The sequence below is a fragment of the Merops nubicus genome, unplaced genomic scaffold (genome assembly GCF_000691845.1).
Source record: "Merops nubicus isolate BGI_N331 unplaced genomic scaffold, ASM69184v1 scaffold22820, whole genome shotgun sequence".
NCBI classification, from domain to species: Eukaryota; Metazoa; Chordata; class Aves; order Coraciiformes; family Meropidae; genus Merops; species Merops nubicus.
The window spans coordinates 29,982-43,715 of NW_008585207.1; the positions used below are offsets into that span (position 1 = coordinate 29,982).

Consider the following 13,734-nt stretch of genomic DNA (forward strand, 5'->3'; position numbering starts at 1 on the left):
GTGCGGAAAATGCCGTTGCCAGAGGTCGATGTTCCAAAAGGAGACAGAGGAGTCCTGTAAAATAGACTTTATTTGAATAAGGGGAGAGTCCACGGGCAGATCCCAGTGGGGTCTCTCAGTTTGGCTGGGGGACGCAGCCCCATTCTTATCCTAATTTCCCGGCCGCAAGTTTCCCTCCTCCTTTCCCCACTGGCTGAGGTACTCAGAGTGTACAGACTGCCCGGTACGCCTACTACATATCCCCCTCAACATGTACCCCCCTTCTCATCATACATCCCATGTCTCATTAACTTCATTTTATGCCTCCCCTGGGAGGAGAAGTCACTATGTATAAGTTCATTAAGCACGTGTACTAGTTCCCAAAGTTCAGAGGTTTAGGCTATGTAAATGTCTTGAGGTAGATAATCTAGGTTTGTTTAAATTCATTCAAGTCCTCAGGTTCTTCTTGCTTGGTTCTTTTTGTATGTAAAGTGGCCAGAATATCACCTTGGAACACTGGTGATTGTATCTCTCCACATAGTGTTTTACCCCCACTCCCTGCTGAGAAGATACATTCCCCGCTTTATCCTATCATATTCAACAGAACTATTTTAGCAGAATTGCCATTGAAGAAACAAGTATAGTCCAATGCCTGGAGAAAATTTTAAATCCAGCAGTGTAAAGAGAGGCCTAAGTGCCTGTCTTAAGGAAAGATGCATGTAAAGAGTCAGGAACTGCTTTGTTTAAAAGTCCTTTCTGCTGAATCCCTGCTCTTCCCAAGCTTCACTTTGTGAAGTCTGTTATGCCACTAGCTTTCAAATTTGGTAGCTCTACAACTGAGTATCATTTACCTTCAAAAGGAGCTAAATATCCTTAAAAGATTCGTGCTCTTGCATTTGAAATGAACAAAAAGCCTTCTTGGGCAAGAGAATGACAGAGGACAACTCTGCACCTGAAATGCTGGGGTCTGAACCCTGAGCCCCGAATTAAGGTTGACATATGGGTGATTCCCACAGCCCTTCATACAGAGGTGGTGAGTTTGCCTTATAGCTTCCCCCCAGGGTGCGGCCGGCCCTGCAGGGAGAGCCAGAAGGGAAATGAGCCCCAGGGGTCCCGCACTGAGTTGACAAAGGTCAGGTGTCTGCTTGGGGATAAAAGCTGGGACCACTGGCAGGGAGTCAGGAGTGTCTGTCTGTGGAGTGCACTCCCCAGAGCTTCCTGGTTCAGGGCAGACCTCCTGACTCTCCCTGGAGCTGGGCCCCAGTCTGTTTAGACCTTTGTGAACGCGGACCGATCGGGTGAGAGTTGCCATGTGGGCACCTTTCTCTTATATGTTTAACTGGCTGGTCTGGCTGTTTCCCATGCCAACTGTGGGCAACCTCAGCTCACTGTTTGTACCACCTGTTGTGGGCAGAGTCACATCTTTTGTGGGATCGTTGGGGGTGGCGTCGATTATGTACCAGCTGATTGACTTGTTTGTACCCCCAGCAATCATTCATGGAATGTCCTTTTTGTGTACAATACAGTCTGTGTATTGGTTCATCTTCCTCCTGGCTGTATCATTCTTGTTGGGCCTGGTCACTGGCAGAACAGCACCTCCACCCATATGTCTCAGATTGCTCTATCAAGGGGTTACCTGCTTCTGAGTCTGTCCGCACATCCACTCACATGAGTGGGTCTCCCAGAGTCCCACCTGGAGCTGAAAACTATGCTGCATATAATTAAGCAATACAGTTGCAGAATTCACAACTGAAGTGGTAAGAGAAACACATCCCCATCATCTGTAAGCTTGTGTTCTGCTGTACCTATTACCTCCTTCACCACATTTATGCCACCCTTTGTTTGAGATAGACTCCCCAGAACCCTGCAGACTTGCACTTTACTGTCTTTTGGATATCCAAAGCTCCCACTCCCTGTGTTCAAGACAGCTTTGCCTCTGAGGTGCTGCAACACAAAGAAGTCTTTTTCATTAGAAAGCTGTATGCAGAGGCTTGGACTAGTCTCCTCAGCCTCCTCCTTTGTGAAGTAGTACTTTGCACAGTGAAAAAGATGGGTTTTTTAAAGGAGATTTGTTTAAACATGAGTAAAGAAACTCTATCAATGAATATTTTTCCATCACACTGCATGAAAAACTGTTTACCAACCTAGCTTATACTACAGTGTTTTTATTAATAACTTTCAGTGTACAAGTTTCTCTAAACATCCAAGCACTTTCTAAATGTACATGTGACATCAACTGTTCAGTATTTTCTCATACCACTTGACCATACATAGTCTTCTTGGAATTGGTCAAAAATAGCAGCAAATGTCACATAACGAAAGAAGTTTTCTTGGATACTCACATCAGCTGTAACCACATGTACGAAGTTTTCCTTGAATTTGGAAAAAAAACCATCACTAAGCACCCTAAATAAAACACATTATCTGCCCTATCTGGAGAGAACAAATTGTATGACATACATGTTCACGACGTATCAGATCCATGAACACAACCATTGATCTGAGCCTACATAGCCCCATAAAATTACAGACCCCAGGACAAGCATAAGAGCCCAGATTTATAATATCACACACAAAAAACCATATCCCTTATTCTGATTTTCCCTTAGGTCCTCACCACTCAATACTGCAGCTTAAAGCATGAATTTACTCTTACCCCTTAGCTTCTAGATCAGAGCAAACACAAATGCTTATAGGATGAAGACACAAGACTGTAGGACTTCATTCCTTCCCATCAGCTTCATATAACGTGCACCACAAGTGCTTGCCCTTGACTTCAGTTTTCAAGGCAACTATGCAACACTTATTAGCAACAATAGTTAGCTTATAATTTAAAAGTATGCATTTATTTCAGAGCTACTGTATTTCTGATCTAAAGTTTCACATCCATGCTAACAGATATTTAAAATTCCCTTCTGACAGCTTCAGTGTTTTCTTTATCACCCTTTTGTCTTTGCTTTCCTACCATCGTCATGAATGCAACTCCTGCCCGTCACAAGCTTCTCTGCATTACTCCCTGCGTGGAGCAGTGCTACTTCCAAAGCAAGATGCATCTCCCAGGCCTCATATTTACAGAAAGCACAAGCAGGTGGGCAGAGCAACTTTGAAGTTCATGCTTATTTTTGTGAACAAGCCCAACTTTGACCTCTGTATAGACAGCACTTGGCCCAAACCAGCATATTACAGCTCAAAGAACTTGCAGTGCTGTTTCCCATAGGCTCTGAGCATGACTAGAGCAAACTCCTGTCAACCAACACCACATGACATGGATTTGCCTGTCAGCAGCACACAAAAAATTGGTCCCAATAGCATCAATTAGAGGTTTTGCCCAGTAAACCCTCTTCCAGTTTTGTTGGAGGGACATAAGTTCAGGGTGGTTAGTCATCGTTCAAGGGCTTTGTTCAGCAGCTACCTTCAATGCCCATCTTAACAGGTTCTGTAACAAAGAACTAGAAGAGCTCAGGCATTTCCTCTCCTTAAATTACTACTGGATAATATGCTCTGGTTATAACAGCAGTAGGAGTTCCATGATCCCCCATTAGCAGGCACCTTGTCTACACTATTAAGCCATTCCCTAGAATGTTACAATCTGGAAACACTCTATTCTTCCCATAAAGGCTTTGTCTCTGCTGTATTTCAGCTCATAACTGTATTACACAATATCCTCAATCAAAGCAGGTAAGAGTTCCAAGTTAGTCCGGTTCAATAGGCTAGATAAAGAGGTCATTGGACTGCTAGTTTCATAGCCTGCATGACTTTAGAGTTAGAATGTGGGAGAGGAGGAAAAGGACAAAGAAAATTTTAGCCAAAACCAGACAAGGATCAATAAACACTTTCACCCTCTTTTCTTCTGTAGTTGCTTCCTACCACCCTCTCCACTCACTCAACATCCTCTGGTTGTGGGCTTTCTTAGACTCCACATAGTAAGGCATCAGATTTAGGGCTGAAGACTCAAATTTGTCCATCACAGCTATTCCAACACCTCCAGCAATAGACTGAAGTCATATTAATAAAAAAACTAATGTCTAAGAGAGAATGTAAGTTTGATAACACAGTAAATAAGATCTATGTTGATAAGACCAAAGACACTGCCACAGAGCAACAGATGCTGGGTAGCAGCTTAGCTTTCACCTCAGGCAATGCCACATATGCATTGAACCCCTGGCTGACAAGCTGCTTTTTAGCTTACAGCTCATGTTGAACCAGATGTACCAAAACCCAGCCACAGTAATAACATATTTCAGAATCCTGTAAGTATACTCAAATGTATCAAAAAATATTGAAAGACTGACAAGACCAAATACTGAAGTTTAAATGAAACATCACCATGTGCAAAAACTGTGACTCAGTAACTTTTAACAGGTTGGATGTCATGGCTGTTGTGAGAGTAACATCAGTACTACATCAGTACTACACTGAGATCACAGCATCACACCAAATTATTCTGTGGTTTTAACTATTAGATACAGACAGAACTCAGGATCTCTTAATACGGGGTTCAGGGAACAGATATGAACTAATACCTCCAAGTATTTAGGAAAGAAGCTCCAGTACAATACATCACCTATTTCTCATGTGCGAAGAGCACGCAGAGATTTCTTTTGTCTTTGCTGGCTGTCAGTGGAAAGTTATTGTGAACAATGTCTATTTTCAGGACTGACACAAGCCTGAAGGATTCCTATCACCTAGCAAAACTGACCTCAGCTGTTACATTTGTGCTTTTTTTGTGGACTATTATCCAAACCTACCGCACGTTCTTCAACACAGGCTGTTAAGCATGCATATATATGTGCACTAAATTTATTTCCCTTTTAAAATCATTACAACTCATTTCCCTATAAAGCAAGTACAGTTTAAACAAAACAAACAATACGCGAGCAGTTAAAAACAGACATTCTGCAGCTCAAATAAATACCAAGGAAAGATGGCTCTATAGTTCATCTGCCTGAAGGAGTCACATGCTTTCAAGCTCCAGAAAGTGTACTGAAAAGGAACTTTACACAACTTCTGTATGCTGACCTACCAGAGGATGATGGGTCCCATCCACACTAGTGCCAGACTTCTGTGTTTTCAGTACATCACCATAATCTGCTGCATCAAAGTTAGTCTTCCACACCATCACCTGCAGAAGCAAGTTATCTCTATTAAAATTTTCCATCTACTTTTGCTTAAAGGTTGATTTTGTCAACACATCAGAGAAGAGTCAGCAGATGCCCACTAAGTTTATCTAAGGTAGCTTTGCCATTGATTAAATTAAGGATGTTATTTGTAAGTATTCTACTGAATACAGACATAGCAGAAATGAGTTCTCAAAGGGTAAGTAACTGTTTCCAACATTCTTCAGGTCATGAAACTAGAGCTACCTAAAGAACTTCAAAGCAACAGGCAGAACACACCATCAAAACCACAAAATATATTTAAATACCACGCTTAGCATTCTAGCACTTAGCAGCCATACCCCAAACACCTAGTCACTGGTTTATCATGAGATTCATTCACAGGAAAAGGAGAGTTAGTATTTTAAGACTAGCATTAGAGATCTTGAGCTAGTTTGTCAGTCGAAAACCAAACTTAAATCCCACTTATAGGCATCTTCTCTCCATAATGCAGTATTTATTTTGGAAGAAGGGCCTCTAACATAACACCACTTTGACCTATCATGAGCAAATCTATGGATTAAAATCCTTAACAGTGCCTCTGAAAGTCTAAAAAAAAGTTTAAGAGCAACCAATCAACTATTTCAGTAGTCTGAAAGACACCTATGAACCCAGGCAGCTCATCTTGGTTATCAGAAGCAGTGTTCTTTCTTCAGTTAGAAGTTTTAATCCCTGCTTCATGCGAAAAAAGCATTTTTCTTTTGTAGTTGCATAGTTAACCAACAAGGCCATTCCACTGTGTAAAAGAAAAAAAGCAATGCTCTTTTTTTATATGGATTGACTCTTTGCAGACAGCAAAGGTGCTATTACAACCAAGATGGGCATTAACACCTAGTCTAACCTGGGGATTAAGTGCAATACAACACAGTTCCATGAAGACTGATGACAGAGAAATGGATACTTACTCAGACCACTCCTCTAGGTTGAAGCCTGCCCATGCCTTCAGCAGGGCAACCAGCACTACCGATGTTAAAGCCAACATGTATTTGCAGCACAGGGTGCAAATGGCACCTCCTGATTCCAGCAAGCTCACACAACAGGCATGTTTGCAGGTCAGTCATTAAGTATGGGTTGTTTTTTTTTCTAAACAGGCTACATGTCTAAGTTACCATACACACACAAAAAAATTAGTTTTAACCTGTAGAGGTGTTTCTGATTATTATTTCTCATATTTCTCCTGGATGCAGAATGCTAGTATTCAGCAAGGTCCATTCCACTGACAAAGCTTCTTGCATACACACAACTGGCAATTTAAGACTGATGCTGTTTTTGATATGTGCATATATTGTATGTTAAAGTTTTCACCACGCACAAAAAAGAAGCACTGCCTGCATTTTCAGACCCAAATCTAAGAGGAGAGGGGCAGTTCCTTCACAGGAGCTAAGAACAGGAAAGCCAACAGCCACCCTTCCCAACATGTGCTCAGAAACACGGCTGCCAAAGAAGTCAGGCCTGACTTATTGTGACCATGTCACACATGTACATTTACAAAGCACCTTTCTGGGGAGGTATTGCCATTCAGGGTTTCAGTTTAACAGTACCAGGAGATACCTTGCAATAAGCATTGCTTTGTTTAAAGAAATCCCTATCATAGGAAGGACAAAGGGAGCTGATAAAACAAAAGTATTTTAAAGGAATCTATGCAATAGAGAAATGTAGGCTAATAGATCCTGTTAAGCTAAAAATGAAACAAAAAGTCTGCTTCTTGATTATAACTAGAAATTGAGGAAAAATAAAATTTCTGATGATTTCTATTGAAAACAAATAAGAATGAATTGCTGTATAACTTCAACTACCAGCAGCATCAGGAGTTTTAGGGAAGAGAGAAACAACAGCAAAAAGGCATCTGTATTTCCTGTGTTAGATTAGCATTTCAGGAGGAAACCTTACTCTAGTGACACCAATATAATTTAGTAAGACAAAAAAGGGGATGCATCTCTTCAGAACAATCTGTTTAAAGCCTTTAATTAAAAGTGATCGTAAAGAGACAGTAGCGCAAGCTGTGCCACCTACCTCAGCAAATCTATAAAACATAGTTAAAATGCAGCAGCTCAGGAAACTGTCTTAAGTTACAACTTTTGGATTGCATTTCCTCCTCAACAGTATTGTTGAAAACATACAGTGCGTTAGGTACCCAGCAAGTCTTTTCAGAATGGTCCAAACACATCAGGTACGTTTTTGCTTTCCCTCACCAACAACAGAAAACAAACCCCAGCAGCTTTTGAAAAAACGTGCATCTCCATTATAACTCGGAACCAGAAGTAAAAGGAAGGTCTCCCCTCCTGCCCCAACTGCTTCAGCCACAAAAACCCTTTACCAACAGTACAAGATACCCAGGCTCTCAATCCCAGTGGACATATCAAGGTCACCAGATAAAAGTCTAACTCTGACCCAAAAAGCTGTGCAACTGCAGCACTAGCACAGCTCTGCACCAGGTTCCCATTAACAAAGAGGCCTGCAGCCTGCACTCATGCCTAATGACACTCAAACCCATCTGGTCTCAGTCACTGGAGATAGCTTAGCCACAGCAACTCAAATAAGACTGACAGACAGATCTGTGAGAGGAGGAGAGCATTAAGGACTACAAAATACCATAGACCAGTGGAGCCTGGAAGACTATTCAGGGGAAGCATCCCTGCCTGGTCCTTATGCTCGTGTCGCAGAACTAGCCAGTGGCAGATCAGGAGACAATCCCTCACCATAGCCCATCACATCCAGAGTATCTCATCGCAGCCATTTGTACACCCATCTGACTTATTCTCCAGCAGCAGAAGCCTCAAAAAGGCATATAACAAGGGCTGTATATAGGGTGATATTCCCCCTACTGTACATCCCAATTCCCAGATAATCCAGCTAAAGTGCCTCCTCAGTAAGAAAAGTATGTTTAAACCCTCTCACTATTTTTAATATTTGTTTTCTCTAGTAGTAAGATGCCGAGTAAATAGTAACAGCAAGGCAGAAAACTATCAGATTAAACTAGTCCCATACCTGTTCATCAGAACCTCCAGAGGCAAAAAAGTCTCCAGCTCTTGAAAATGCTACACAGGTAGCTGGTCCCTGCAAAAAGACAGGTTTAAAAGACATGAAATAAACCCAAACATTATAAAGCTCCATTTGTTACAGTTTTACAAGGTATTTCTCATTGGACATCAGCAATCTAAAAGCAAAATTAAAAAAGCTCTTATCTACTAGGTAAATGGGCCACAATTCACATGCTAAGTTTGCTGGCACTTACATATGATTTCCTACAGTTTTGCCCCCAGTTTAAGACATCCACTTTTCAATATCCATGTCATTAAGACAGACAGGAACAAACCAAGTTTTATAGCTTCATGCTTTTCCTTGTTCTCTCTTAATCATTCTCTCTTCCCTCTAGTATTAAGATATTTCTCAACCTCCTGTTCATTCATTAAAAGTAGCAAAACTGAGTTTTCCTAAACACAGCCATCTGTGAGCCACCTGACAGAAAGGTTTAAAGTGGAAATTTAAAGACACACACAGAGCAGCATCAAAAGTCACGCTGAGAAAGCTTGTTAGGTGTAAAATACACCTACTACTGACAAATCTAAGCATCCACAAATCATAAAGCACGTCCCATAAAATACAAGATTTTTAAAACAACTGTGAGGAGTGATGAATCCACCTTTCAGTGATTCAATTGCCAAGCCCTCAGAATCCACATTTTCCAAGCTCCTCCTCACTCCATGAATACTAGAACCATGAAAGGCAACTACAGTAAGCCAAGATTTTCACATAATCTTAGAACTCCAGGGATCCAAGCTTCAAACATCTTCAGTCTGACACAAGACAGCAAATTTCATGGGCTGCTGTGTGTACCAGCTACAGTACGGAAAAGTGTCTCTCCTCCACATGCTTTCCCCACACATGTTGAAAATACACAGCTGTCACTAAAGGACAGCATAAAACGCATGAGTGACAATAAAAATAGCCAACAGGTGGGGCTACAGGCAAGAAGTGAAGAAATCTTTTCTATCATAAAGGAGCAGGTGGCAGGAGAAGTTTGCTTGGTTTTGTTGGTTGGTTGTGCTTTTTACCATTATCACATGTTGTCCTATATATTTCTAGGCTATTCCGTATAAACTGCTCTCTGCAGAAGACCCAAGGCTTAAATCTCTTGCTTACTCCACCACAACGTAACTTCAAAACATGCTTGATCAACCCAAGCAATCAATTTGCATCACTTAATTTGGCCAAGGTTAAAAACATTTTAAGTCAAGAAACCTGTACAAACAGAATAATTGAACACGTAAAATTCGGTATTCAGAGCAGAATCCAATTACTCGTTTTGAGACTTTGCAGTCCAGAACCCCACAAAGGTTTCAGCATGGGAGGAAGAAAAAGCTAAGGCTACCAGAGAAGCAGTAGTAAAGAGAACAGGTCACTGAAGGGCAGACAGAGCAGCATCAGCAGAGCATACTGTACTGGTACACCAGCTTCTATCTACTGTATTTTGCAGTAACATCCAGAGTTGTGTAGGAGGCAGCTGTTCTATTTGGACACCAACTAGCAGGGCAAAGTCAATACAAGGGGGACATCCAAAGACATCAAAACAGACATCAAAAAAAGACAATCACTGCTTCACACCCCCTTACACGTGGAGCATGTAGCCAAGCAATGGCAGAAGCTTCAAATCAAACAGGCAGTTGCAGCAGCACAGGAGAAGGCAAGAAGCAGGCAGGCACTCCCTGCAACACCATCATTTGCTGGTTTTAAGCTCTAGCCTCATGATCTATGCAGGTCTGTGTTAGTTGTAACGGTTTTAACTCTGGCTTAAACTGTTTTTCTCCTAGTAGTTTTACAGAAGATATGCCAGTGTTAATGCACCCAGGATCACTTCGTACAGCACAGGTGCCTGCATTTTAAAGAAGTCTTTTTCTTAAAACAACCATCAGTTCAGAGAGACTTTAAATGGTGCTGACTGCTAAAGCACTGCTTGAGTAAAAGCATGCATTTCACACCACGCCTCTCTTTTAATCCATTTTCAGGCTTTCAGGAAGCACCCAGGAGGACACTTGCGTGACAGAGGAGGCAGGCACTGAGATGCAGTTCCACAGAGCTGGGAACTGTTACGTGTGTTCAAGCACAGGCATAACAGACAAACTGTTCCATTTAGAATAAACAGTTGAGAAGCCGGATTGGTGAAGTTTTATGTCAGCTACTGAACACGTTCCTTTGCAGACTGTCCTAAGCCTGAGCTTTTGGCCCAAGATGAAATAGTCAGAGGCAGGGACAAGCATTACCAGAGGCTGCCTATGGCCAAGTTTGCTGGGAATATGGCGTAGTGGTGACTTGGCAGTAGTGGGTTAACAGTTGGAAGAGACCTTCAAGACGATCAAAAATCCAACCTAATCCATAGAATGACTCTATGATTCTAGATACCTCTAAAGTCAAGCAGTTTCTCCTCACCCTATATCAAGTTGCAAGAACAGACTATTTTCTTAAGATGCCAACATCTTCCCAATGGGATCACATGGAAATCTCACATACAGTTTGTTTCTGGTTTCCCTTCTTTCTCTCCTTTCTAAAAGTGAGCTCATCGTTATAAATCCCAAACCCAGAGATTGCATTTGGGATAAGCACCCCACTCTCACTGCACCCTGTGTCCTGCAGTCCTGTGTACTTTCAAATAAGCTGGCACAAAGTTATGCCAGCAAATCTAGAGTCTTGATGTAGTCAATCCCAGTGTGAAAAGTTTCAGATTCCTTAAAACACATCAAAGTATTTCCATATTATCACTTCATTTGCAGTGATTTCAGAAAGTTTTGAGGTCTAATAGCAACATCTCACTCGAAAGATCTTGTCAGACATTACCTAGTAGCAGCAATTTCAACGTATATGTGCAGTGATTAGTGTGATTAAGCTTGTTCAACGAACACAGCAGTAAACAGTGCAGATATTTCAAACCAAAGACGTCACCATCAATCAGCTGAGAAGCGTGCTTCTGCCTTCTACTCCCACCCACCTTCCCCAGCAGTTCGGCTCTGACCACACTGTCAGGAACAGAGACTCTCTAAAAAATAAAATAAAATGCAAAAGCAAAAGACAAGTAAGCAGTAAGAAAGGGCAGAAGAGACAGGTACATGGCCAGAACCCTTTACAGTGGTGAATGCTACTCAGAGATAAGAGAGCTGGCCACAGTGAAGCTGCACTCTGTCCGAAATAAAACAGTCAGAGTCGGGAAGGTGAAAAAAAAAACCAGACAGCTTTCATTAAAACAAAGTGTTCAGGAACAAGCACAAGTGAGGAATACTGGAGAGGAGCAATGTCTCACAACATTATTTTTATCAGTGTAAATATTTCAGTGTATTTAGAACAATACAAATAACATCAAAACAGGCAAGGAACTGACTCCAAAGTCCTGGCATTCTGAAGGGAAAAAAAAAAAAATCAAGTTCAACAGAACATATCCCTCTCAAAATAGAAAATGATATCAAAGACTGAATGTGCCTTTATAAATTGAAAGAAGGGGAACAAACAAGTCTATAGACACAACATCCTCTACAGATTCGTTGACATAAATTAAGTGAAAAGTATTTTTGCTACATAGACTTTGAGCACTCTTCCCAGATATAACAGGTTTGCTATAGCAACACAGTAATAATAGTTTGCTAAATACTCTCCCAATTTCATATAAACACACAAAACAAAAATAAAAAGCTACACTTGTCAGTGATTAGACACAGCCTGATTCCCACTTGTTCATGTAAACATGGCAAATATCCAACAGATTTCTGATACAGTCCTGGACAATAGCTACATGGCTGGGGACTGAAGAACTCAAATTTTTCTTCAGATTTTTCCCCCCCCCTCTTTAAACTTACTGTTTACATTAAGTGTCAAAAAGCAGCAGTTGCATATTATTCTATATAAGTCGCAAGGAAATTTTTCAGGCTGTTTCCCATGCAACTGGAACATGTGTGATGCAGCAACCTCCTAAAGGACAACTTTATTCCTCTGTCTGTAGCAGGATACAAACGCCTTTCTACCTGAACTCCTGGGGGTACAGAAGCTCCAGTTCTGCATCCTCACTGTGCTAGGTACTGCACACACACAAGCTGCCAGCACCAGTTCCGAAATTCCTACAGCTTCTTGCCTTAGATGAAAACAGCAAGATGCAGAAAGGAATTGGACAATGAGATACACCAAGTCAGCAGTAAGGAACATTTCTATTGAGTCCTCAGCAGGCCAGCAACATGATGACTGCTGAGGTTTTGTGTATGTCAAACAGTTTGAAGTTATAATAATAATTTCAGAGATACCTGGAGAAAGTTGCAGAAAGTTTGATGGAAAGTACAGAAGAGAGTAAAAAGTTATCCACTGAGTGGGAAGAACATTGCCACTAATCAATATTCAACTCGCCTCCTCTAGTGAAAGAGGAGTACCAGGCAGGATGCAGATAAGCCCCAGGGAGCCTTGAAAAGGACAAATTGCTCACACTCAGAATGCAGCAAAGAAACTGGAAATACACATATAGAAAGGAAGCCATACAGAGAACTGATAACAGGATCAAGCCTAGCTCTTTGTAGCAGCATTCCCAATGAACAAGGTTTCAGACGAGGTCAGGGAGCCACACCATGGCAGCTGAACCCCACACTATGTAGGTAAGAAGGGTGAGGCACAGCATGTTATACAATCTAAATTATGTGCAGACTACCCCCCAGAGACAGAGATTATACCTCCTCCTTGTTTTCCTGCTTCCTACAGAAGGAGACTAGTGATCACAAGGCCTTTATTGCCCTAGCAATTCACAGGTTGATCAGCTTTCACAAAACGTTAAGTGTGGCCTTAGAAAAAGTTGTTCAGAGCTATTCTGAATGGCTTGAACACATCCATAGCCTGGAGATGAGATCCAAAGCAAGGACATAGATGACAACACTCAACAAGTGACTGACAAGATGCTAATAGCATCAGTAACAATTGACACAAGCATGACAAGAGACAACAGGAATACCATCCTTGAACACAAAGCTTTCAACAGGTGGAGCAAAAAATAGATCTCTCAAAAATAAATACTTAAGATATAAGGTCAAGAGTTTAGTTTGAAGAAATGGAAATATGCCTGGAGCAAACAGTCGTACCTGCACACAGAAAGCAGATGAACATGCACCATCTATAAATAAGCAGACAATCCCAGAGAAAGCCACCTTGAACACCACTTCCTCCCCCACAGAACTGCTAGAGGACAGAAGGCACACCATTGCAAGAACAGCAGGGCCAACACCAACAATCAGTTCAAGTCAAGAGAGGCCAGACTTACGAGCTTCAGCTAGGAACAGAGATAACGTTTTGGCTTCATCATAACAGAAGAAACAAGAGCCAGGCTGGAGAGGGTCCAGGAACAAACCAGAGGAGAGCAGTTTAATGCTGCACAGCCTGTACAATGAAAGGAGAGGCAGAGAGGAAGGTAGCTGGAGAGACAAGTGGGGTCAAGGATGCCAATAAATTTATCTTTTTTTTAAATGTGGGACAAACTAATGCATACCAGAGAAGAGCCAGCTAAGAGAGCAAGGAGGTGCCGAGAGCTGGAACAAGGCATATCTGGAGGATGCAAATAGTTGAATTAAAGGAGAGCTTCTTC

The 13,734-nt window shown here is 41.6% G+C and overlaps 1 protein-coding gene across 1 annotated transcript in view; it reads right to left on the reverse strand.

Moving 5' to 3' along the window:
• Positions 1-13,734, reverse strand: part of POC1A (POC1 centriolar protein A) — a gene marked incomplete at its 5' end in the record, with an annotated part of 46,902 nt that overhangs the window by 20,462 nt on the left and 12,706 nt on the right. Inside the window, 2 exons of the mRNA XM_008946928.1 lie at positions 5,003-5,101; positions 8,124-8,192. Of these exons, the coding sequence (XP_008945176.1) occupies positions 5,003-5,101; positions 8,124-8,192 (168 nt within the window). The remainder of the gene's footprint in view (positions 1-5,002; positions 5,102-8,123; positions 8,193-13,734) is intronic.